Genomic DNA, 25,590 nt, shown 5'->3' on the forward strand with positions numbered 1-25,590 from the left:
CTATAGATTAGTTTAATTTACTATCATTTACTATATTCTACTATAATAGATTAATTTACTATAATAAACAAATCATTTTATGTTCAGTAATTTTTTTATATTATCATATTCTGAGAAGAAACTTAGTAGAATAAAAATATAATGAAATATGAAGTAGATGAGAATATTTTATTCCAAATACACCAGATATGGGTGGGAAGGAAATAGTAAATGGTCAGGATATACAGTAGAAACATGTGTCGGGAAGCGTGGATTGCATTCCCTCTGTATACATGTAGATTTTCTCCAGTGGAGATTCAAAGAATGAATGTTTACAGCTTCATGCTGACAACAGAGGGACCAGGTGTCCTACTTTATGTGGAGCTGCACAGCATTGTCATGTTTTATTGTAAAGTCTGTCTTTTGTGAAATAAAGAAAGGACTCACCCTAACGTTAGAAGCTTTGCAGGTTTCTGTGGAACAAACTAGCACAAACAAACAAAATGCAACAGTTAAAAATATTAACAAAGTAGGTGACACCAGTGGGAGGTAATTCTCAAAGTTTTTGTTTGTATTTTGCCTATTATTTATTTATTTATACACAGGACACATGAATCTCTTATGCGCATCTATACAAGCATTCCCACTGAAACTGAGGAGCAGACAATAAGCAGCTTAAAGAGTTCATTTTTTAATCGAGTAAACTTCAGATTCCTTCTATGCTTGCAGTGGGAAAAAACTGGACTCCATTGAAATAGTTCACAGGCACATTCAGACCTTAACATGCTAAATGCCAAACTGTGACCTGCATAGTTTTGTATGTCCAATAATAACATTTCTTTCACCTCTCACCTGTATTAATTTGCCACACGTGGTGCTTTCCCCCCACTTAGCTCTCCAGGATTTGTTCACCTTACTTGACTCATGAGTGATTTCAGTGGTGAAAATACTTTTATGTAAATACATCATTTTTTACTACACAAAATTCAGTTACTAAATATTTTGCCTGTGAAAACCCTGTCCCCATTAGAGGCTCTGTACGATGTTCTGGCAGCGTTTTTTCCTACTTTTTCTTTGAACATGTGTCACTTATGTTTATGGACTCTTTTACTGACGAGTTTGCTGGCCGTTAAATCCTTATTTGTTTAAGGTCTCCCCCATGTGGAAGTTTGGCTTCTCTGCACTGATAAACAGCACAGCTTTCTGTTCAGATTGAACTGCAGCATACGTAACGCAAACATGACACACAAACTCTCATCCACGTGTTTTAACATCTATTTATTACCACCATAATATGAGAAATTTGGAAAATACAAAGATCAGCTTATTTATACGTCTGAAAATCTCAAGGAATAAGAAAAATATAAAAGAAAAAAGTATGAGGTTATACTGTGCATCCCAAATTTTGATAAGGGACAGATTATATGCTCAGGTGTAGAGAAGCTGCAGGAGACACACAGACCCTAAACATGCAGAGGTTCACTATGTCAATTCATACTGGTGTGACAAGTATAATGCTAATCTGTGGTGACAGAGAGATGGAGGCTGAATGTGACGACTAATCTACAGTGAACAGAAGAGGAGACAGTGAGACCCCGCCCCCTCGTGGCTGCCATTAGAATTGAAGTATCCTTGGAAAATGGAGAAGCCCTTCCTGATTTTCTGTAACAAATCACTGCAAACAAAAAGACCCTAACTGATAATGTTGATACTATTAATTGCTTTTTACTCCTATTTTGATAACTGTATAAGTGGTAAAGGAGGAGATGCTCCTCTATGAATTAGATGTGTAAAACAAAAATAGACACCATATCCACAACAATAATATTCTTAAGAAACCAAGAGATTTTTGTTTGAGCACAGCTGGTTTGGAAGATCAGTTTTCACAGGAGCACACAAACAAACGAGCAGGTTTCACAGGTGACGGAGGTGCACTGAAAAGCTACAGCTGCAGAGCAACAGGAGAGTCGGGGTGCAGAAGGACGCACTGAGCAGGAGGATGTTCAGAGGGGGCGGAGGCCTCGGGACTAGTTTTAATAGCACCCTGCTGTGGAAGTTGTGGCTCCCCTTAAGCAGACTAACCCCTCGGCCTTGTCCCTCTGCTTTGGCTCCGTTTGCCACAAAAACTGCACCTGCTCAACTCCAGGTGAGCTTACTGATGGGCTTCCAGATTTGAAGTAGCTCCCAAACCCAGGAATGCATGTTTGCCTATGTGTGCACATGTGCATCTGATCTGCCAACCCTTTACATGCACGAAGAAGGTACCCTAAAACATTTGGTGAAGACAAAAAAAATTACAAATTGATCAGACTTCAACATATTTCTATCTCTTCATAATCAAGATTACTCTAAAGTCTACCGAGAAGCTGGGTAGGCTGGGGAGAGAATGGAATAGGGACGGGTGGAGGTGGGTGGATGGAGTAAAATGAACGAGTAAAGGCAGGGATGGGTAAAGAAAAATAGGACACAGATGAAACATCAGGGAGGCCATCTAAGCGCGCTCTCCACGGATGCGGCGTGCCAGCTGGATGTCTTTGGGCATAATAGTGACACGCTTGGCATGGATGGCACACAGGTTAGTGTCCTCAAACAGACCCACCAGGTACGCCTCACTAGCCTCCTGCAGGGGAAAAACACAAACAACATTAGCAGTACATATTAATGATGTTGTAATATAAGAGAAAAGAACCTAAACTTTGATCTGCTGCATTGGTTTAAGTGTAGTCCTTAAATATCGACAGCTGAAAGCACGTAATTCTCTAACAGCCCCTTAAAAGTCATAACAAAGGACAAGACAGACTTGCATATAATATAAAACCCTTCAGAGTTCACATTACAAGTTAAACTCATGGACCAAACATTTGGAAACCTCTCTACAGAGACACATTGATGAATCAAAAATTAGTGCCGCTAATTGTACTAAGTGCTAAAAAACAGTTTGGGGGAAAGAAAACCCTAATCAAACAAATTTAGAAGAATAAGGAAAGTGATGTCAAAGCTTCTACTAGCAAAAAAACAAACTGCTAACAGCATGGACCTCCTTCCCACATCCAACATAGCAGTGTGGCTTCACCTGCAGAGCTCCAATGGCAGCGCTCTGGAAACGTAGGTCAGTCTTGAAGTCCTGAGCAATCTCCCTCACCAGGCGCTGGAAGGGCAGCTTACGGATCAGAAGCTCAGTGGACTTCTGGTATCGACGGATCTCTCTCAGAGCCACCGTACCAGGCCTGAAACGCATGACCTCAAGCTCAGTACAATCATTTATTTATTTATTTTTACACCTGTCAGTAATGTTGACAGTTAAGGCTGAGTCTCCCTAATTAAAATACTTTTTGTGGCTCCGAGCAGAATTTGCAGGGTAAAGATTGCTCATTAAACGTCTGATATGATAAGGAGCAATTAATGTGACTCAAAATGAACGTTACCTGTAACGATGGGGCTTTTTGACACCACCTGTGGAAGGGGCGCTCTTGCGGGCAGCCTTGGTGGCCAGCTGCTTACGAGGAGCCTTTCCTCCAGTGGACTTACGAGCAGTCTGCTTGGTACGAGCCATTACGACAGAGTATCACCTGACGGAATACAAAAAAACCCCCAAACAATGTATCTGTTTCTATTCGCTTCATCGTGACATTAATCGTTGCACACTGGACAAATGATCCTGCTAAGCTAGTGGCCTTGAACTCAGATAAATAACTAAATTATTTAAAGTTTCCAATATTCAGTGCAGCAGCTCTGAAATATATATAAGTAATTAAAACATACAACTTCCCCCCTTTTACCACTTCGTTTTATTTGTTATCAAGTAATTATGCATTTTGAGTTTTTAATATTTTTGTATCAATTATTAACGGATCTATAATTAAACATGTTATAAATACTTGGTTCTTAAGTCATTTTGGACCTCCTGATAAAACTTTTCCCCCGGGTTTGGCCGCTGCACAAACACAAAGACTTTAGCCAATCTAGAGACTGTGGGATCCCAATTTAGCCAATCACAACCTTTAACAGGCCGTCACTCTGAATCCCACCAATCAGCTGTGGCTCCACTGTACACCCAAACCAATGATGTTTCAGCCAGGAGTATTTTAGGGCGGGACAAGTATTGTTAACTCCGCCTCATACCGCAAGATTATGGCCGCAGACCGAAACGAACCTACCAATACACAGGCAACGAGCGGGATGTAAACTTTGACATTTTCCCACCAAAACAGAAAATGTGTGCTCACAAGAGCATTAACAAATCGTAGTAGACAAGTAAGCGTATCGAAAAACAGTCAAAGACTGATGAAGTAGAGGTATTTTAAAGCGAAAAAGCGAGGTAGAAATCGCCGCTGAAAGTGGACTAGATATTTCGGCAGTGGAAGTACTGAGCCGTTTTTCTCTGCCTGGGGAAGCTGCTTTCTCTTTTCACAACACCATCGAAAAAACACGATATTAAAGCAAAAAATAAGTTTATCTACTCTATTTTCTTCACCAAATGGTGACTATTGTTCTTAGTTAAGAAATAATTAAGGAATTTTTTACTTACCGGGGGTGAATTTTGTCTCTTTTCTTCGCAAGGATAGAAGTGTGTTCTGGTTGTCTGGCAGTGTCAGATATTTACTATCTCTCACACAATGGAAGCAGAGCGAGCGGGAGCAAAATGGCGCCCGTGTCAATCATCTGTCTCCCACAATGCAATGGTAACATTTGTAAACAATCTAACTTCATTTCCTCAAGTTTTCTCCTTCACACTCCAACGATGTAGAAAACACTAGATCAAGAAAATCATAAAATAATTACGTTTTCGACTTTTTTTTTAACGCTTTGCCTCAAAACCGCGTGTTAACAAATGTAAAACGCAAAACCAATGAGAGAATATGATAAATATCAGGGAATAAGGCACACTTTGACTTCGAACAGTAGGGAAAGGAAATGGATAACACTGAACTTTTTTTTTTTTATATAACAAACCAAATATTTGTTATTCGCAACATAAATTAGTCCAGATTAATTAAAAAATACATTCAAGTCTAAAGGAAAAACATTTCTCTTTATCATGCTAAAAATATAATGTAAGTGCGCTAACCGAAATGAAAAAATATTACTTGTCTGTTTTAGTAATTATGGATCTCCGTTATAAATTCAAACGAGAAACTGAATTTAGATGACAAACATGACAGCTGTGTCATCATATCAGTCCTACTGCAATTGTCTTTTTTACACGAGGTTTCTGATCAGTATATGAAACAGGAGGGAAACTAAGTACAAGCACAACTCCAAACTCTGCAGTTCTCTTGCCAAACCTGAGCGTTTCTGTTCTTGTGGTGGTGGAATGATTTCAACACATTCTCCTTCATGTTGGTCACTTTTAAGCATTAGACGTTATACCAAAGTTGGGGTAAGACAATTACATTAATTTTTTAAAAAGCTGATTCATTATATATGCTTTATGTTTTCATAAATGTTTCTCTGGAAAGGAATTAATATTCTTATGCATTTTAGATCCCCCTGTTGGTCAAATTGAGAAAGCCATGGGGTTTGTGGAGCTGTCATTTTAAAATACATATGGCATTCTGGTCATCATCACAGCTGAACCAGGGATTACGTTGCATTCTCTTGATTCTCCTGCAGCAAGCATTTCCTTTTTAAATAAAAGCTTACCCCAGAGATTTGTGCTTCATCCACAGGAGGGGGAAATGGACCAAATAACTGGTCAATGCCTGTGAATCTTCAGTTGTTTTCAGTCCCGTTGCACCGTGTGTATAAAACAAAAGGACATATCCATGCAGTCTGGCTTTATAAACATTTGGGAACAAATGGGTCGTTCCAAAGCACTGAATGTAATTTGAGCATGGTCCTGCAATAAGATGCTACTGTTCCAAAATGTTCCTTCCGATATATTCCACCATCAGTTGTAACTGGTGTTTTTGCAAACTTAAGAAACCAGAGCAACTCAGCCACAAAGTCCAGACCATGTAAAGTTACTGAGCCGGGTCTCCAACTGCAGAGCTGCATAAAGCCACCAACACTCTGCTATTCAGTAAGTCATGTGTTGCTCTGAAAAGAAGTCCATCACAGCGCATTTACATCAAAGTTATTATAGTTCAGATAAGTTTCATTTGACTCACCTGTCCATCAAAGCCTCATCAGGTAAGCTGTGTGTGTAAATGTAGCTGAACCAATAAAGACTAAATCACATTTAATTATAGGGAACACAATATTGTTTATTTTTGTCAAAAGTATAGTTTATTTTCATTTCAGCTAACTGCGATGTTTTGCCACACCTACTTTTTACTGTAATAACTTATTTCAATCATGTAGTAAATAGTTGGGTACATGGAGAAAACAGTCATGTTTCTTGCAGCAATGATCTGTCAGCAGGAATTGGTGTTCAACATCCTGAGCAAGGCTCTTTTAACACTAGACTTGGACTACATTAGAAGATGCGGCTGCGATGCTATGAATGCGGTGCGTCATGAACGTTTTTATTTATCTTTTTCAGAGAGACAGGGGAAAGGCTGACTCACACGACTACATGTGGACTTTGAAAATACCACCTGTATTCATCACTTTAAATCTGTCGACGGTCGGTCTTTATATTCAAGCTCTTTATTTGCTCAAAGCATCAGTCATCACTCTAGTGACGTCACTAATTTAAGATACACTCGTAACACTTCTGATATCTGCGATTCTGTTTTCGAGAAACATTCAGATCCACACAAAAGCCATGGATTCTATCTCTTCCTGAACAGTTTTATTTATTTCATATCTAACTGTAGATAACTTCTATTTTGAGACGAGTGTTTTCACATTCAAGTACATAATGCCTTACATCAACGCCCCATCTGAAAAGGTAGAGGCTTTACATAAGGCAAGAGGAGCAGAACCTGCAAGCGATATAGAAGTTAAACAGTTACAGAGTACAACCTGGATTTGGACATAGTTGAAACATATTGTAATCCATCCATTATGCTTACCCCGAAAGGGCTTATAGTATAATACCAAATGAATGTACTATACACTGATTTCCAGCCCGAAAAGAAAATTGTCCCACATATCCTTAGAAGAAAGGAAAAAAAAAGAACCATCAAGGTGATACGAAACTAAATAACCCACAAAAATCAAAATAATCCTTCAACCTTGACATATCGAGAATCGTCATGCATTTATGTATTATGACAGGAAAAATAAAATGTATGGATTGCAGGAACAAAATTTAAGGCTCATCCAAGTTTTTCCCCAACAAAGCAGCAACAATGTGTTCTTCCCCACATTGTTCAGAAGGACATTGTTTCCAGCTTTATTCAGTTAGCACAGAAAGTACCATCAATCTGATTCGGGGGGGGGGACAAGAAAAATAACCCCTTACAGTTCTGGTGCTACAACAGGCATTCATCCACGTTCCCATCTTTATCCCATATGTGCAAGAACTGTGCCGAGTCATTTGGTCCCTCTTCTAATGAAGAACACGAGTACCAACACATTCCATTAGAAGTCATTGTAATCAGTTTATAACAAAGTTACGTAAAAATGGCACAGTCAGAGAAAATAAAGACATTGACAAGCACTACATTAACTCAAAGTACCCGGCTGCAGGTCCTCATCCAACCTCCTGCTCAGATTCTTCAAAACAAACATGGACACGCTGCTTCTGTCACATTAGCAGGTGGCCCTGCGTCGACCTACACGTATCCTCCTCCTGAAACGACTTGTGCTGTGAAATCCAGAGAGAACGCAATGGATAGAGAAGTACACAGAACTGTTCTGTAAGAGATAGAGTGCATGCATTTCTAAAATGCAAACCTTAGTCCCAGTTGATGCTCATACCCAGCGACACACCATATAAAAAAAAAACAAAAACCAAACTAAAATCCCTTTTTATGGGTGTTTCTATTTGTATATATAGTATATATAATTTACATTTTTGTGGTTCCTAGTAAAAGTACCTCACGTCTTTCATATCATTATACATTTATGACCGGCTACTGTCTCAATCAATCACAACAACAAGACCTCATGGACAATAATTTCAGGTATACATTCAGGACTTTCTGTAAAAAGTCTTACAATATTCTTTACAATTCTTTAAAAATACAGAGAAGCAAAAATATTGGTGATACATCAGTCCACTGTCCTGCAGAGGCTGCTCAACCATAGCTCAGAGTCTTTCTTCTACACAGCTTCAGATTATTTTACACCTCCCCCTAAATGCTTCACTCTGTATGAATCTCTGTCTCGGGCCTCTGCATGGCCAGGCTAGTCTGGATAAAGGCCCCCTGACCTAGAGCTGTGGAGTAAGCTCTGTTGTTGTGGCTCACTGGAAATCCTGGGGCTGGGTAGGAGCTGGACGCTCCATGTTTTTGAACAGGGGCATGAGGCTGAGGTACTGGGTGGTAATCGTCCAAGTTGTCATAGTGGGACTGCACTGCTTTCGTGCTGTGTTTCTGACACGAGTAGTCTCTGTCTAGGTCTGCTTTGGCCTGGCTGTAGTGCTGCTCTCGGACGCTGTGCGATCGCTCGGGTTTGGAGCGGCCGATTTGTTCCCTGGGGGCTGATGACTGATCGTCTGTGCTGTGAAAGCCGCTTGATGTTTTCACTTTGCTCTGGTGGTGGTCAGAATCTGGACACTCGTAACGCGCCTGAAAGTTCCTCTTGTGTTTAGACCTGCTGCCGTCGTCTCCGGGCTCATACTTGGCCTCGTGCCGACCGCTCTCCTGCTGGTGAGAGAGACTGTGGCTCAGAGCAGAGGGGAGGGAGTGAGAGGACTGGCATTTCTTGGAGCTGCTTTGCTTGGAAAGTGCATCAGGCTTGTCACCCACTCCGCTGCCCTGGACATGCTTGTCAGTCTCCATGTACATGAGGGCTTCAGGGTCCGACACCATTTGTCTGGGCAGGTAGCGGCCGTCTTTGCTCTCAGACGGTATCAGCACAGCTTTGCCTGGGTCAGATTTACTGCGCAGGTGCAGGGTTTCATAGCCTGATATATCTGCTGGTGTGAACAAGCCCACGTTGTCATATTGAGAGAGGACGGGGCCTTTAACCTTAAGCCTGGCCCTGCTCTCCCTGCGGATAGAATGCATACGCAACCTTTCGGACTCCTCTGGGTCCCAGGATAAGTAAGCAGCAACTTCTTTGCTCCCATGCCCGGGGGGCATGTCCCTGCTCACAAAACTGTGCTCCTTCCCAGGAGGAAGAATGTGGCGAGTGAGGTAGTGATACCCAGTCGCCTTCCCACCAGGACGCCCAGGAAGTGTTCCTGCATCTCGGCCGCTGTAGGAGTGAAGGTGCCTGACTCTGATAGTGCCGTATGGGTCGATGTCATAGAAAGGCGCCTCCAATGGGCCTGAACCAGAATATGGACTGTAGCGGTACTGGACTCGTCCGTTCTCAAAGTAAGGCTGCAGCTGGGTAACATGGTAGTCTGCCTGCGAGGACTGCTGCGGGGGCTGCTGGTAGGCTTTGCACTGGTACACCGGTCGGTGGTAGAAGAACATGTCGTCATCTGGAGGAACTTCAGTCCTCTGGATGGGCACTGAGCGAATGCTGGAAGGAACATGGAGCGAGTGCACTCTGCGGATGGTGGGATAGCCATGGGTTCTGTCATGACTGTAGCCCTGGTGCCCAGGCCCTGGGGCTAGGTAAACACTCCTGGGGTTTCCTCTGGACTTGATGGAGTGATGGTAGGACCTGGGGCCTAAAGTGCTGTATCTGTTATCTATTCGGGCACTGTAGGGTATCTGAGGCTCAGACTTTGACACATAGGTGTGTGGAGGGACACTGTCTGGTTGGTAGTGGTGTGGTATAGACTGCGGGCCCAGAGTTACAGACCTCTGGTGGTAGTATGCAGCTCCTGGAGGATCAATTAGGACGGGTTCTCCTTTAGCGTGGTACAGGTAGGCTGGCTGGTGCGTGGAAGATTTACGAGGAGAAAGAGGATGGTGAGGGAGAGCATCCTCCATATGGCCAGACGGAGGACCTTCACCCAGGATATGGTAGGAGGTTTCACTGTGGCTGAGTGCTGCTGTGGCCAGTTTGCTCTCTATAGTGCGAACAGGAGGGGCAGGAGGAGTGGGTCCATAGGAGTCGTGATATCTTCCAGACTCTGCACAGGGCTGCACTGGCTTTATGGCCTCCCAAGGTTTCTCCACAGGCTCAGCAGAGGTGGGTGCGACTCTTGCGCTAGCCTTTGAGAGATGAGGCTGGGGTTGGACTAATGTCTGGGAATGTGTGTGAGGCTGTGTCTGAGCTGGAGGTTGTATTTGGGCTTGGCTCTGCTGCTGAGTTTGGGTTTGGGGTGGTGGGACTGATCTTTTCAGCTTCTGAGCTGGCTGTTCTGGTGGTTTTGGAAGAACTGGGGGTGGTGCCTTCTCCTCTGGTTTGACCTGAGAAAAAGAGGCCAACACAGGATAAGTCATTATTTATATCAGGTTTAGGGAAAAAAACAAAGAAAGAAAAGAAAAATAAGAGTTGTGCATTTTTTTTTATAGTAACACAAGACTTTTCCAATATGAACTGTAAGTATCTAAAGTATCAGAGTATTTGAATGCAGAGTAGTAGTGGTATACAGTCAATTATTTAAAAAATACCTATATACATACAGGTAGAGACTTGCAGCCTACACCGAGGATAACTTCTGTCAAAAATAGGAGGTGGTGCTGAGAACATACTCAATCCCAAAACAGTGAGTTTTGAGATTCACTGCTAGGACCTCTTGGGACCAGCCAACGTGATATCCTTACCTCAGGACCATGCTGCTGTAAGTTTCCACTCTCCTTGTTGTTGCCACTGGGGGTTGTGGCTGCAGTGGAAATGGATGAGTTACTATGAAGTGGGACTGGTCCTGTCACAGGCTGCTGTCTTTCTGGACTTTTCCTGGTTGGAGAACTCCGGCTGGGTGATGTGGAGAGTGGGGCACAATTGTAAAGTGGAGTGTCTGGTGGGGGGTCCACGTCTGGCTGCGATGCAGTTATAGAGGACTTGGCACTGTCTGATGGCTTAGTGATCATGCTGGTTAACTCTGGTGGCTGGTGTTTGTTTGAAGGACTGGAAGTGGAGGGATGAGATGAAACTGTGATCACACTTGTAGCAGCACTGTTTGGTGGGGGAGTACTTCCTCGTCCAGCTCCGTCTTCTGAGGCAGTCTGGAATTGTAGGACAAAAGGATGTGGCGAGTCCTGGAAGCTGGAGGCCTCATGCGGCTGCAGAGGGGACAGCGGTGTTGAGGGCTCAGAAGACCGCAGTTGAGACTGAGTGGACACCTGCTGAGCAGACTCAGCCAGGGCCAGGGCCAACATGCGGGCAGCATTTTTAGGAGGTGGAGGAGGAGGGACAGAAGAGGGTGCTGTAGAGTTGAGGGAACAAGGGGTTGGGTCCTTTGAAGAGTCCAGAGTTGTGACTCCTAGTGGGAACACAAAAAACACAAGGGAACTATAGTTGAAGCATGAATAAGCAAGAGCTCTAGGTGATTGTGGAACAGGCGGGAAGGTTTTAAGGTGCTTTAAGAGTGGGGAAAAGGCGGGGAGTAAGTAAGGTGCTCAGACATCGGAAGAAAAAGGTTTAAGATGAAATCCTTGCAAAGCTAAACCTGGCAAAAAATACACACAAACACTTTACTTTTATTTTCATCTAAAGAACAGGTCGAAAGTATGTATCTCATTCACTGCCCTACCTTGGTGCTCTTGGCTATTAGCAGCTGGTCCCTGCTGCACGCCGTCCTCTCCCTTTACCTCTCGGCTGTCCACACTGTCAAAGGCTGCCAGTTTAGAATTCAGCTCCATTTGAAAAACTTCACTTAGCGATGGCTCAGCTACTTTCAGCAATACACTGCCCATCAATGTAGGAGAGTCCTTGCATATCGAAGGAGAAGATAAAGACTGTGGAAAGACAGCCTGTCCAGCTGTAATCTTCCCACGTGTTTCTGCGGACAAAGTGTCTGAAGTGACAAAAGGTGTCAAACTGGCGGCCTTTCCACATTTAATAGGTGACACGGCCTGTGTGGGTTTATCAGTGTACGAGTAAGACGCAGTCAGCTTCTTGTTCTCTGCCTTTTCCCCTGTATTCACGCTGGTATCGGTGGATAGCGGGGAAGTCAAGCTGCTGATGAAGGAGGCAGAGATGAGATCAGAGCCATTGGTCTTGCCACAGATGTTGCCCCGGTTCCTCTTTAAAGTGGAGCCCTCAGCCCTGACTGGTGAATCATCCAGGGGGAAGGCATAGGAGGTGTCAGGGAGACTGCACTGGAATGACATGGGGTCGAAGTCCAGGGAGGCCATCCCGATGTCTGGAGGGCTGAGGTCCACGTCTTCACCTGCTGAGCGTGGAGGCGAGATAAGAGCAGGCACACAGATGGGTCCGTCGTCTCCGTCGCTGTCTTCTGTGCCATCCAGGTTATCATACGAGTTGCAGTGCTGCCGGCTGTCCAGCAGCTCGCCGTTAAAAGAGGCTGACAGAGCATCGCTGCTGGAGCGCGGTCGCCGAGGACGGTACACCTTGGACTCGCCTGGCGGAAGAACAGAACACAAACGATAAAGATAACGACCGATTAAGCTTTCTATTCCAAGTTTAAGTGAAGTGGAGGTCATAAATAATTACCTTCAACATTATGCAGGGAACTCAGTGACTCTTCACTTTTGGCTGACCTTAATGTTGCAGTGTCTCCTCTTCCTCCTGAAACACAACCATCAACATTCACTGCTGTCACTTTGGTGTATTTTGTTAAGCTCTTGTTGCTGCACAACGCTGATTAGCTCCAGACAGTTTTTACTGCAGATGCGGCGTGAGCACTCACCAGCGAGAGCCATAGCCTTCAGCTCATTAGGCTCACTGGGATTGCGGTGCAACTTCCGCTTGGACATAGAGGAAGACTTGCCCAGGTTAAAGAAAGAACGCCAACTACCTACAGGAGACTTCTTCGACTTGTTAGGCGGTCTCTTCCTATAATAGAAAACGATGATGGACAAGAAAGTCTTGCAGTCTCACCAAAACACCAGCAGAAGGAGCACCATGCAAGGTTTTTCCATTATAATAGACATTAATAAAACAGGAAAACAGCTGACCTCTCTGTGGGAAACTCAATGACGGTGTGGAACTTGCCCTGCAGAGCAGCTGGACCTTCACCCACTTCAATGTACTTGCTGTCTTCAGTGACTGGAGAGTTGATCTGAGCCTGGGTCCTGGCCTGGGCCTCCTCTAGACTTAGAAGCTTTGTTGAGGGTGATGAAACCAGCAGGGACTTTGGCCGTGACAAAGAGTTGTGACCTGACAATGTAGCAGAAAAACGATCAGTGGCAAACTATTTGAATTTAGCTTAATGTGTGCATGCTGACGGGATGTCTATACCTGCTCCCTCTCTTATTAGTGAGCTGAGTTTAGTGCTGAAAAGCACATCAACATGGTTCAAAATGAACTCCACCACTACAGACTGGATTCGAACTTCCATGAAGGCTGCTGTGCCGCTGAAGCAGGCGGATTCAATCTGTTTTGACCTGAGACAACAAGAGAAAACGCGAAAACAGAAGTGAAATTTTCTTTAACTCAGTTAAAGAAAATTGGAATTTGAGTAAAACCATTCTGAGATGAATTTCCAACATGTGATGGCTGCTTAAACCCTTCAGTTCAGGCAGAATGACTCATTATAAAAAACAGACAGAGTGTACTTTGTGTGGCAAACATTAGAAATCAGGCCAGTCTAAGAACCCAGAGTGTGTGGCACCAAAAAGAACAGCAACTTTTATTTCTTATACTTGAAATTAAAAAGCTCATTAGAGGCATCTTGAAGTCTCCAGCCAGTTGAGCAAATGTACAGATGAAGAGTTACAATTCATTCAACACAATGAAAGAAAGCAGGATGAGCTCTCACCTCAGCAGGTTGGGCGCCCACACGATGGCAAGGTTCTTACTGTGCATGTTGGTTATGTAGCTAAATGCTGCCAGGCGGGAAAGGTGCCTCATGAGGAACTCCAAGGTCCTAAGAATCACATATTCAGATTCAACTTGCTCCATCAGTGATGTGCACGCTAACGGACATGATAAAACTATCTTCAGAGCATCAGCGTTTTGCTTTAATCCCTATTGGAATGCCAGTTGCAAATTTCACACAGTCTGGGAAATTCAATTAATCCTAACACAGACAAAGATTCCACTCAGTGCAACAGCATTACAGAAAGCTCTGATTCTAACACCATCAGACAGACAACTGAATGCACAGCCAGTCTGTAACCCTGCAGCTCCTTAGCCTGCCAATGGGGGGCAATGTGCCTCTACACTAACCTGTAATGCGGTGGCGGAAGCTGCTGGATGACGTCATGGATTTTGATGAGTCGTTCTTCGTCTGTCGCTGCTGATACAGCCTCCTTCGAGTGAAAGCAAAACAAGAGATTAGGAGACAGGGAGAGACTGACAGTAATGGGATTTGGCGCTATGTCCACATTAAGCTTAATCCATTGATATCCCAAGTTCATGCTGATATATAGGGCACAGACAGAACATCGGTCTGTAACCGCGAAGCCCCCCTCCTCAGTCTAGCTGCCATAGCAACCAGTAAGTATTTACTTCATCCTGAGGGATGCCTCTGGTGTGCTTGGAGAAAGTTTTTATTCCAAGTCACACACAGTGGTTTGCTGCATTTTTAATGACAGGGTGTGTCGAATGCGGTGCTATTATTTTAGGGGTGTCTATGGCCCATGACTGGAGGAGGAATTTCAAGAATTCCTATAAGATAAACCTGTTTTATTTCTTTTCTATCGAGATCAAATTTGAAAAGTCAGCAGTCAGTCACGGCCAATCTGCAACAGTTAGCAGCCCTGTAGCCCACATTAGTGTTTTACTTACAGAGAACTTCTCGTAGAGCTGGTAGGTGAGCAGTGGATTAGGCAGCTCTCTGAAGTAGAGTTTACAGAGCGAGCCAACACAGTGGATGTCCTGGATGTAAACATCTTTGGTCAAGTCAGGGATCTGCTCAGAGTCAAACTCATGCCTGATGGGAGAGAAAAGGACAAAGCAACAAACTGCAGTCAACAAACTAACATGTGAGTGCTGAGACAGGCCATGAAACGGTTCTACTTTCCAGTAGTGTTTGCAAAGATCTTTTCCCAGCAATGCATCAATCTTTTCTCCATATAATATTACACAATGTCAGAGTGTCACATGGGCTCAGGATTGGCAGAGCAGGTCATCTACTAATCTGAACGTTGGTGGTTCGATCCCCGGTTGTTCCAATCTGCATGCAAGATGCTGAACCCTGAGCTGCTCCTGATGCATTCATCAAAGTGTGATCATTAGAAAGCATCAACGTGTGTGTGAATGGGTGAGAGAGACATGTTGTATAAAGTACTTTGAGTGTTGAGTCCCAAGCATTGGATGTCGGTCAGTTTGTGCCTCCTTACCGCAATTTCTGGATATTTGAAGCAATTCCAGACAGGCGGTAAATGCCGTCCACCACGCCGTGCTTCTCAATGAATTCCGTGCAGCTCTTGAGGACCTGGGGCACTGTCAAACAAAAACAACGGCAATTCATCATTTTCAATCTTTGCTGAGCAGCAGGACAGAAGAAGATGCCAGGATACTGAGGGTGGACCAACTTTTTTGTGTTTTCTGATGGAAAAACACTCTCGGAGCTAGAGTGGACACATACGCATACTGAATCATGCATTTCTTGACCTGGTACTGTTAGGTTGCCTTAAAACATTTTCTGTTTTGATGCAGGCAGTCTGTAAGGAAACTGTCAGCGTGTGAGGCAACCAATCACCGAGCCAGTGATTGTGTGGTAGACCGCTAAAATCACGAAAAAGCTTAGTGTCTCCTCATTCTCCTTCAGGAGCTATGCATAATACAGACATGTTATTCGTCTATGTGAGCGTGTCTATGGAAGATAAGGACAGTGTGTATATGTACGAGGAGGCCTCCCCACAGCTCACACATCATTTTAGATTGACAGAGTGGGACACTTGCTGAAGCAGCTGTTCAAATTCCACATGTAGCCAGAGAGAAAATAAGGCCATTCATTCAATGTGAACAAACAAGCGGATATTCTACCGCACAGGAGAGGACCGAGTGGGAAGAACTTGTTACAAGTATCTCTTTCCACAAAGATGCACAGCATGTGTTTAAATGTGGAAATCACTAGACTGTTTCCTCATCTTTTAAAAGCACTTTAAACTGTTAACCTGGCCTGTGTTCAACCAGAAGTGAAAACCCTTTATCCCTTACTCACGGATGTATCACATGAGCTGGGTTTTGAAAGATGGCATACAAATTACAAGAAGGGCTACAATGAATCTTTATGTTGTGCTGGGAGCAAGCGCTGTTTCCTACAGACGTCTGTACAATCATACTGTATTTTAGAATCGGAGGAGTCACAACATGATGACAGAAAGAACGCAGGTTTAAGGCACTTCCAAGGCAAGATAAGTAGAATTCATGTGCCTTTTACAGATGACGACAAAATTATTAGCCCCCCTATGAAAATTTTATTTTTTAAAATTGTTTTAAGTATTTCCCAAGTGCTGTTAACAGTAGCAAGGAATTTTTAATACAGCTTTTCCAAAAATTACAGTTTTATTTTGGAACCTTCGTAATATTTTTTCTTTGGACTCAGAAACAAAATGACTTCATCAAAACTAAACAGTTGCAGAATCAAAATTTATCCAGGCTGTTCTTTAAGGTGTCCGTTCTGCAGAAGCAGTTGTTCTGGGGTCTTCCTCACAAGTAAACACCTTAACTGTCTGACCGAGCACCATGTGACTGAGACCTCACGTCTCCCCTTACAAGGTAGGGCAGGATTTCCAGAGGTCAGTCCAGCTCCTTCACCCACAAATGTGTGACAGAGCACCCACTGATAGGCGACTATACTATTACATGGTTTGAACTGTGATCGCTGTAAACAAATGTGCTGGCCAAATGAGAATCCTGCACGTCCACACATGCAATGTCATCCATTAACCTGAACAAATGGGCTTTTAAGCTGAACTAAAATTAAGTTACTGATCAGTGCTCAACAACAGAGCAGTATTATTAAGCCGGTCAGAGCTGATGTTAGGGTGTAATCAGGCCACCATTATGACCATTATAGCCAGATACCAGGCTGCAGATGGACTTTCAATACAGCAAACATCTTCAGTGCAACCAGATGAGCTACAAGCTCATATTTGCATGCCGTATGAGGCGGACGCCATTCAAACAACTGTAAGATAACAGGTGAAGTGAATAATAATCTGGTTATGCTGCAGTGTTCTTCCGGGAAACCTCGGGACCTGGCATTCACGTGGATGTCACAGCATCCACTCCTAAAAGCCAAGGCTACAGCGTGGCTACCATGGCTACAGCGGGACAAAGTGTCTCCAGCAGGACAGAGTGTCGGCCAACGGGCAAAAAAAAGGGCTCTGGACCAACTTCAACAACGACAGCTAAGGCGACCCAGCCTCTAAACTCTCCAAGCAAACTGGAAAAGTAAGATAGATGACAAGAATGCTTACCAGTGCAGTATCCTAATCTAGAAAATGAAAGGTTTTACGTAGGCTGTCAGAGTAAGCTACATAACCGCTCAACATGTAACCACTCTGTGCACAGACATTTGGACTGTAATTTCCATTAAAATTCCAATATTTGAAGAGCAAAAAAGCTTTTTTTTAGCCACAATTATGCGATTGACTACTGATATCATTAACGGTTTCAAACGCTGCAGTTTTGTAATGCTCTGTCACTCACCATCATGTCCCGAGTTGAGGAGGTGTTCTCCCAGGTCACAGCCAAACACCCTCTCCCGGAGGATGCCTCTCTGCTTCAGCTTCTGCTTGGTGGGCCTGGACTTCATGAAGGAGCGCAAGAAGGTGATCAGCTTCCCGTGCTTTTTAGACACTGAGGAATCAGGGAGGGAGGAAAGGAAGGACACATTTTAGATCCCTCACACAGCAATACGTGAAGGCTCAGATTTCCCACAAGATGCATCCATGCACTACAACTAAACCCCCAAGATCGCTTCAGGTTGTCCCATTGTGAATTTCAGCTTCATTGTAACGGAAACTCCTCTTTTATGCATCTGTAATTTCCTTAAGCAACGTCTTCATTCTAAAATACCGCCTTCCTGGCAATTACAAAGGAGTCCCTCACATCCATGAGCATCTATTCAAGAGAAGATACACCCCCCCCCATATCAATCAGATAGTCTGAGAAAATCCATAAGCTCCTTAAATTACACACCATTTGTTTTCGCTACTTTGAAGAGACGTGGAAACGCTATCCAGTGAATAAGATAAGCTGCCTGTTTGGGAGGACAGAATTCTTGACCGCTAGGATGAGTCGTTTTACACTCTCTGGTCACTTTACTTGACACAGTTGTGTAGACTTGCTTCATGAAAGCTTCAAATGTCCTTTAAACGTGCATTTAGTTCACAACAACATGGAAAAAACAAAATGCACAAAAACTCCAGCATGTTTCCATTCACCGCTCACAGAAGCATAATGGTATACTGGTGCACTGTGTCAGTCATTCAAAGAGCAATAAACTTCACCTTCCTCTTATGTTAGCTTTCTGCTACCATCTCTTATGTTAATGGGTCACCAAAAAAAAAAAAAAAACACCTTAAAACAGGGTTCATCATCCAGTTTGATTGTCACCTACTGGTTACCTCGTTAAGCTACCTTAACCATAAAAAGTATGTTTTTATTATTTTTCTTATGGCCCCCGGGGCTTTTGTTACAGTTTACCCTCTCATTTTCAATGTTTTAAAAAAGGTTGTTATAATATCTTACTATTACTGAGGAGTATTAGAAAACATCTCTAAAATATATTTGTTTTATTTATTTTTTATGTAAATATTAACTATAGTAACATCCGTGGTGTTATGGGTCTGTTTAGACTTATACATATTTACTCTAAGAAAAGGGCAAAAAAAATTATTTTTTCAAACGTTTTGTTGTGAACAATATTGAAACAACAGCGATGGTGTCTGTAAAAACAACCTGAAGAACGCGGAGCCCTGTAACTGTCCGTCTGGACTTTTCCAGGGAAGCAGTAGGGATAAAGGGCGCCGTTTGTTCAGGGAAGGAAAGAAGCCCCTAACTTCTCTCTAACAGTGTTAGTGAGCTCAGAGTGTGTTTATGATTTCAGTTTTAGCCCTAATTGTCTTCTATTATAACGGGGTCGGAACCAACCCCAACGACACAAAGGTCATAATATCTGCCAGAGCTTTTTATTTAATATAACATTTAAGAGGCACTCTTATGCATTTAAAACCTAAAACTGGGTCTGTGTCGACCCTAACAAAGACGATGGGTAATGCTGTGATTTCCTTACTGGGAACGTTTTTCATTTTCACATTATATCGTCTAGCCACGGATCACTTTAAAACTCTTAAAGCATTATCAGCTGCCCTTCTGTGTACCTCCACCACACTGGAAACCTTCAGAGTTAAGCCTGAGTCATCACAGAGAATGAAACCATGTCTAATCTTTTGTGTGTCTGCCCTCACAGACGTCAGCGGTCTGCTCTCAGCTTGTATCAACCACTTCAGTCAAGACGTTCTTTACTTATTATTGTTTTGTTTTTTAAGTTGCCTCTTTTTGATCATTATACCTTCCAACCCTTCACACTAACTACTTGTTTGACTTTCTGTCACCCTGAAAGTTATTTTTTTCTCTTTAACTTGGAGAACTGATCATCCATGCTACTGAAATCTGACACAGACTGCGTTGATTGAGAATAACAAGCAGTAAGAACCAGTGAAAGTATGAGGAAATCATCTAACACCTATAGTATCTACTGATCACTGACTTCTTGAAGTGAAAGCAACATCTGGAACTTATATATATCTTCCAACTGACTCTTGCCTGAGTGGAAAAACTGATGTGTCGCATCAGTTTTTAAAAAAAACTTGTGTTCCAGGACACATTCCTTCAACCCGTTCTAAATGCAGTCACGATCACAGCCCTTACACTCCTCATGTGTTTCACTGATTTATATTTATTTTACCTTCATATCAGATTTCTGTTATCTCCAGACTGGAAGAAATGTACGAGTTGCAAATTCCATTAAATAGATGCCAAATCTTTTTAAAAATGAGGCTTCTCTTTGCTGCCTGTTGCCAGACTGCGTTCTGCTACCGCTGCAGTCCAACTAAAAGTAGGCCACTGCTTACCGATCTCAATCGCCAGAAACGAAACAGCCCGAGTGAAAGAGCCGCGTTTGGAAGATGATGTTAAGACAGTAACAATATCTGAGCAGCCGTTTGATTAACAGACGTTGTGAAGACTTTAGGTTGCCTTGATAGAGATGAACTCAAAGATGTCCTGTTGTATACATCATTTAAAAATAAGCAGCCACCGAGCGAGAGCCACTTGTCAAGAAACTATTAGGTGAAAACGGAGTAGAAGCTGCCTCTTCTGCATATTAACAACACACTATTGAGGCAAACTGCAAACTACGCTGACTTAATTGACGGTCCGCTGAGTACATTTAGACGCAAACATCCAGCTGACAGTAAAAACTAACAAGCTGGTGGGAAAGGAAAGTTACTTTTGAGCTTAATGGATTTTATGGTGCACACAGGGGGGCGCAAAGAGGAAGTGTTTCACTGGTACCGACTCTCAGTACCATCAGTCCAACTACTCCACAACATGCTACCAATCCTGTCAATTTGTGTTCACTGACGCTGAATCGTTGTCAGCTAAGGGCTTCCTACTCCAATCAGATAAACTGTGTGCAACAAAACGTTGAACACTGTCTGTAGAGAAGCATTTTAATGAAGGAGCACAATCAGCTCTGAATTAAGAACTGATCGCTCCATTTCAGGAGAAAGCAGGGCTACAGTTTACCCCTCAGGGAGAGATTCCTTCTGCTGCCATGCCCACACACAAAACCGCTGAGACAGCACAGTTGACTTTCTGTTGATGTCACGGCGGGGTGCGCCGATGTGTGTGGAAACAGGACCCAAAAGCAGATGATGACGAGGAATTGTAATGATTAACAGAAAGGTGAACCTTTAATGCGATGACGGCAGGGAAATGAACCAAGAGACCAAAAACAAACAGGCAAAAACACTAAGAAACAAAATACTAAATGGTACTGAGACCAAAACCTAAACTATGACTGTGGTGGAAAAATAATAAACAAAGACCATGACTAAGACTAATAATACATAACAAACGAAAACTAGAACTATGACTGAGGTGAGGTAAACAGGCTAAGACCATGACTAAAACTGTGACCCTGACTGACAATGGCATGAAGAAAACAAAAGGCTTAAATACAGACATGAGGTGATCAGGGGAAGTGGCGACACATGAGGAAACAGCTGACTGACATGAATCTAATGACAGGACCAGGAGGAGTGAAACTAAATACAATGACCAAAGAACACATGACACTGTCAGAATAAAACAGGAAACACTAAAACTAGACATGACAATACAAACCTAACATACCAAATACGTGATGAATAATGCAAGAACTCAAACAGAAAACCCAGGAGCAATAACTGCCTAAACTAAAGGCAAATAGGAAATAACACAAAACTAACAACATCTCAAAAAATAAGAACAATACAAAGAAAACTCAAAGTGCTGGGTCGGAGACCCAGCCTGTGACAGAGCCCCCCCCTTAAGGGCGGATACCAGACGCCCGAAAACCTCGAAAAACAAAACCAAAAACAACCCACCAAGGGCGGGCGGTGGGGGTCCAGGACGGAGGGCCAGAAACAAGGCCAAAAAAACCAAAAACAAAACGTCCATCAAAATCACAGGAGCGCAGGGAACAGTTCATGACTCCTCAGGGGGCCGACCCGGAGGGTGACGGTCCAGAAAATCATAGTTCATGTGATCAGGGGGCCGGCCCGGAGGCCGACGGCACAGAAGTCCATGGTCGAACAGTTCCGGGGGCCGTCCGTGCGGACGGCAATGGTGGCGACATGGAAACCGTTCAGGGGGCCGACCGTGCGGACGGCAAAGGTGGCGACATGGAAACCGTTCAGGGGGCCGACCGTGCGGACGGCAATGGTGGCGACATGGAAACCGTTCAGGGGGCCGACCGTGCGGACGGCAACGGCGTAGAAACAGTTCAGGCGGCCGACCGTGCGGACGGCAACGGCGTAGAAACAGTTCAGGCGGCCGACCGTGCGGACGGCAACGGCGTAGAAACAGTTCAGGTGGCCGACCGTGCGGAAGGCGGCGGCGGCGCCCAAGTGTCAGGCGTACCGGCCGAGGCTTGGAGGGCACAGGACCAGGTGACGCTAAAGCAGAGGCTGAGGCCGGACCAGGCGTAGCAGAAGCACAGGCAGAGGCCGGACCAGGCGTAGCAGAAGCACAGGCAGAGGCCGGACCAGGCGAGGCTGAAGACTCTGACGAGGACGGACCAGGCGAGGCTGAGGACTCTGACGAGGACGGACCAGGCGAGGACGAAGACTCTGAGGCTGAAGCCGAGGCCGGACCAGGCGAGGACGAAGACTCTGAGGCTGGGCCAGACGAGGACGAAGACTCTGAGGCTGGAGCCGGACCAGGTGGAGCAGGAGCAGCTGATGCAGAGGCCGGACCGGGCGAGGATGAAGGCCCTGAGGCTGCAGCTGACGAAGCACAGGCTGGAGCTGCGGCTGACGAAGCACAGGCTGGAGCTGGACCGGGCGAAGCGCAGACCGGAGCTGGTCCGGGCGAAGCAGAGGCAGAACCAGGTGACAGTGAGGCAGCCACAGGTGGTGAAGCAGAAGGCGGCCAGACGGGCTCCTCGGGCCCGCCAGCTGACGTGGCGTGAGGCCGGACGGGCTCCTCGGGCCCGCCAGCAGACGAAACATGAGGCCGGACGGGCTCCCCGGGCCCTCCGGCTGACACTGAAATTGGCTGCACCAGCTGTACCTCCGTCTCCGGCTCCAAACCGGCCTGGATAGCAGTCCCACAGCAGCTTAGCTGAGCCTGATGGCTAGCTTTTCCAGGGCAAACAGTCTCTGTATAGCCGGGTTGCGTTTGTGATACGGGGCGTCGGTGGCGCGCACGCCGCTTTTTCTTAGGAGTGGAAGACGGCGGAGCGATGGGTGGAAGTCCCTGGTAACTCCGAGGTCCCCCGAGAGCCAGTCGAGTTCCCCGGAAAGAGTGCTCGTGCTCCGGAATGAGCCACGGCTTCCACCGGAGCTCCTCCTCCAAGAGAGTGCAGAATATAGACTGGCGCTCGTCGTCGTCCAAGTCTATGGTGTGCGGCGCTTCCTCGCGCTGAACTGTGACAGGAGTATGGCGAGACTGTGATGAGGGCGTGGAAACTGGTGAGCTGAGAGGTGGTGACGCTGCGGCGAATCTCAGCGAACCGACACGAACACACTCAGGTTCCGGAGGCAGCAATGGAGATGACTGATTGTGGGGTTGTTGTGACTGGTGGGTGCTGGAAGCCTTTTCCTGACTCGACAGTCCCTGGGCCTGCAGCATCTCCTTTATCCTCGTAAAGGCATCAACGATGGCAGGTGAGTCCGGGAGCTGGAGAAGGCGGGGATCCCTCTCCATAATAGCTTCAGCAGTGTTAATCATTACCAGCTTGCTCTTCAAATCGGGCGCTGTGAGGACGTGGTTGAGGATCGCTTGGATCTGAGCCATCTCCTCCAGACACTCGGTGAGAGCAGAGTCTGCTGGGTCCATGACTGGTCAGTTCGTTCTGTCACAATACAAAGAAAACTCAAAGTGCTGGGTCGGAGACCCAGCCTGTGACAGATGAGACATCAAAAAGGGCCTCAAGTATGTTTTGGTTTGTTTGTTTGTTTGTAACTGTGCAGGTTTACAATGACACGTTCCTTTTTAAACAACTCCAACGTTCTGTAAGACCTGAGAAAGAAGTGCAAAAACAACCATGATTCTCTGGAGGACGGACAGAGACTCCCATCTGCTCACTGTCAAAGGAGATGACAGCCCGGGGGCTGAGCGTGCTCGGCACTGGAGCTGAAATCCAGCTGGTTAAAAGGCTTTTAGTTTAACGATAGTGGGACTGATGTAGGCTTTAAAAAAAACTCTCTCTGACATTAATTACACGATTTGTAGCTCGTGGCACCTAAGGGGGTAGACCAGCGACTGGGTGTCCCAACGGGAACATTTTTAAAACCAAAGGAAAACTGAAGCCGCACTCACAACAAGTTTCTCACCACTCACAACTGTGAACATGACAGCTTGTCTCAAATAATGCTTCAGACCATCAACATAAAAAAGGACATTAACATTTCATTACATGTTTCAGATAGCTTATACCTTATCCTAGCACCTTTGTTGCACCACAGTAACAACATCAGAGCATCTGCTTCTTGAGAAAGTGGTATGCACTTCCATTTCCTTTACTGCTCCAGGCATAGGTGGATGTCCTGGATTTCTTATTTTTGTTATTAGTTTCCATTCTCTTCTCTGACCGCGCAGCCTTGGCTTATTACACCAACGTCTGGGGGTGGAGACTGAATTGGGTGGTCATTTATATAAATTGACAAATAAATAATCACAAGTTGGGGTGCACAAGAGCTTTTAAATATTACGTTCCAAGTTGTTATGACTCTAGCATGAGTTATTACTATGTATGAAACAAAAAAGCACCAATGCTGTATCCTACATTGCCCATGATGCTGCTGGACATTATTTCAATAGATCCTCCCCATGAAGTAAAGTTTGAATTGTGAGCTGCAATTGTAATAATTTCAAAGTAAGGAAACAGCTCAACTCAAACTCAGATGACATCAATATCTGATGACAATTCTGCTACAGGCCTTGCAACGTTGCAGCCACCCCCAGCCCCTCTGGGTTCTTATTTAAGTTTTAAGGCATGATCTACATTAACTTTAAATTCAGGAGAACATGCAAAACTGCACGTAAAGCAACCTTGCCCTCCTTGGAAGTTATATTTCTATGACCTTCTTTGCTGCGATGCCTCTCTTTTGATCACATCTCTGTTCACTCTGATTTGACAAAACCATGCCTGAGATCCAGCGAGCATATGCAACGACTGACAGACACGAAGAAATCATGAGAGTCCATGACTGAATCTTGCTTCCACAACAGATATGACAAAGCTAAACACAGAAGAGGATGGTTATAATGTCCCAGGGTGACTGACAGGTTTCAGTTACTGCCCTTAACAGACTGTAACTGTGACGAGCTCTTTCCCCAAGAGGCTGTGACAGGCTGGACTAGGCAAAAAAGGAGGCCAAGCATAATTGTAGGAACAATTAGCAACATAATAGCAAACATCAAGCTTCCTTAACGCTCTCAAACCCAAAACAGACCACCTCATTCTTTTTAATTAGCAGGGAGCTTTGCACAGGACACAGATTGGGGGAAGAGTGCAGCTTCAGAGCAATGCTAGAGTGCTACTGCTTCCAGACAGAGCACTGCCCGGCAGCACACTCAAGCCTGAGACATTTAATATAACAACTCTGTATTAATGTTCACTGGATACACAACCATTGACAAGTGTGGATACAGCTCACTGGGGCGTCAGGATGCTATTATTGCGTTAGCTAGGATCCCCGAGAGAGTGGAATGGTGGGGAATTCAGACACTGGCCCCTCCTCTTTAGCACTCCGTGTAGATCATCAGATTCAAACATCTACGTGCTCTGAGAATAAAGTTTCCAGCTGAAATTTGTTTCACAGATGTGCCAAAAATATACTGGTTTACATATTAGTGTAT

General features: G+C 44.6%; 2 protein-coding genes across 4 annotated transcripts in view; both read right to left on the bottom strand.

Moving 5' to 3' along the window:
- Window positions 1-1,238: 1,238 nt before the first annotated feature.
- h3f3c (H3 histone, family 3C) lies at window positions 1,239-4,645 on the bottom strand. Its single transcript, XM_085419940.1, has 4 exons — window positions 4,508-4,645; window positions 3,405-3,548; window positions 3,053-3,206; window positions 1,239-2,599 (listed from the first exon to the last, which is right to left on the bottom strand). Exons 2-4 carry the CDS (start codon window positions 3,530-3,532, stop codon window positions 2,471-2,473), a joined length of 411 nt encoding a protein of 136 aa, XP_085276066.1. The 5' UTR covers window positions 3,533-3,548; window positions 4,508-4,645; the 3' UTR covers window positions 1,239-2,470.
- A 1,534-nt stretch (window positions 4,646-6,179) lies between these two features.
- arhgap32b (Rho GTPase activating protein 32b) overlaps window positions 6,180-25,590 on the bottom strand; it is a 128,384-nt gene continuing 108,973 nt past the window's right edge. For all 3 annotated transcript variants that reach the window (XM_085419941.1, XM_085419942.1, XM_085419943.1), the window contains 12 exons: window positions 17,665-17,814; window positions 15,345-15,447; window positions 14,791-14,935; window positions 14,230-14,312; window positions 13,820-13,927; window positions 13,300-13,445; window positions 13,017-13,218; window positions 12,749-12,894; window positions 12,553-12,627; window positions 11,630-12,460; window positions 10,701-11,359; window positions 6,180-10,343 (listed from right to left, as the gene is read on the bottom strand). In XM_085419941.1, the coding sequence (XP_085276067.1) occupies window positions 8,175-10,343; window positions 10,701-11,359; window positions 11,630-12,460; window positions 12,553-12,627; window positions 12,749-12,894; window positions 13,017-13,218; window positions 13,300-13,445; window positions 13,820-13,927; window positions 14,230-14,312; window positions 14,791-14,935; window positions 15,345-15,447; window positions 17,665-17,814 (4,817 nt within the window). In that variant the 3' untranslated portion in view covers window positions 6,180-8,174. The remainder of the gene's footprint in view (window positions 10,344-10,700; window positions 11,360-11,629; window positions 12,461-12,552; window positions 12,628-12,748; window positions 12,895-13,016; window positions 13,219-13,299; window positions 13,446-13,819; window positions 13,928-14,229; window positions 14,313-14,790; window positions 14,936-15,344; window positions 15,448-17,664; window positions 17,815-25,590) is intronic.

This window comes from Rhamphochromis longiceps, linkage group LG10 (assembly GCF_057381845.1).
Source record: "Rhamphochromis longiceps isolate RC_006_pf linkage group LG10, R_longiceps_female_GT1.1, whole genome shotgun sequence".
Classification (NCBI taxonomy): domain Eukaryota; kingdom Metazoa; phylum Chordata; class Actinopteri; order Cichliformes; family Cichlidae; genus Rhamphochromis; species Rhamphochromis longiceps.

What these genes read in the sequence shown, in the direction of transcription:
- h3f3c (XM_085419940.1), bottom strand. Translation starts at nt 3,532, where the DNA reads ATGGCTCGTACCAAGCAGACTGCTCGTAAGTCCACTGGAGGAAAGGCT. An exon ending in AAAAAGCCCCATCGTTACAG is followed by an intron (nt 3,207 to 3,404) that starts GTAACGTTCATT and finishes CATGCGTTTCAG; the next exon opens with GCCTGGTACGGTGGCTCTGA. An exon ending in CTGCCATTGGAGCTCTGCAG is followed by an intron (nt 2,600 to 3,052) that starts GTGAAGCCACAC and finishes TTTCCCCTGCAG; the next exon opens with GAGGCTAGTGAGGCGTACCT.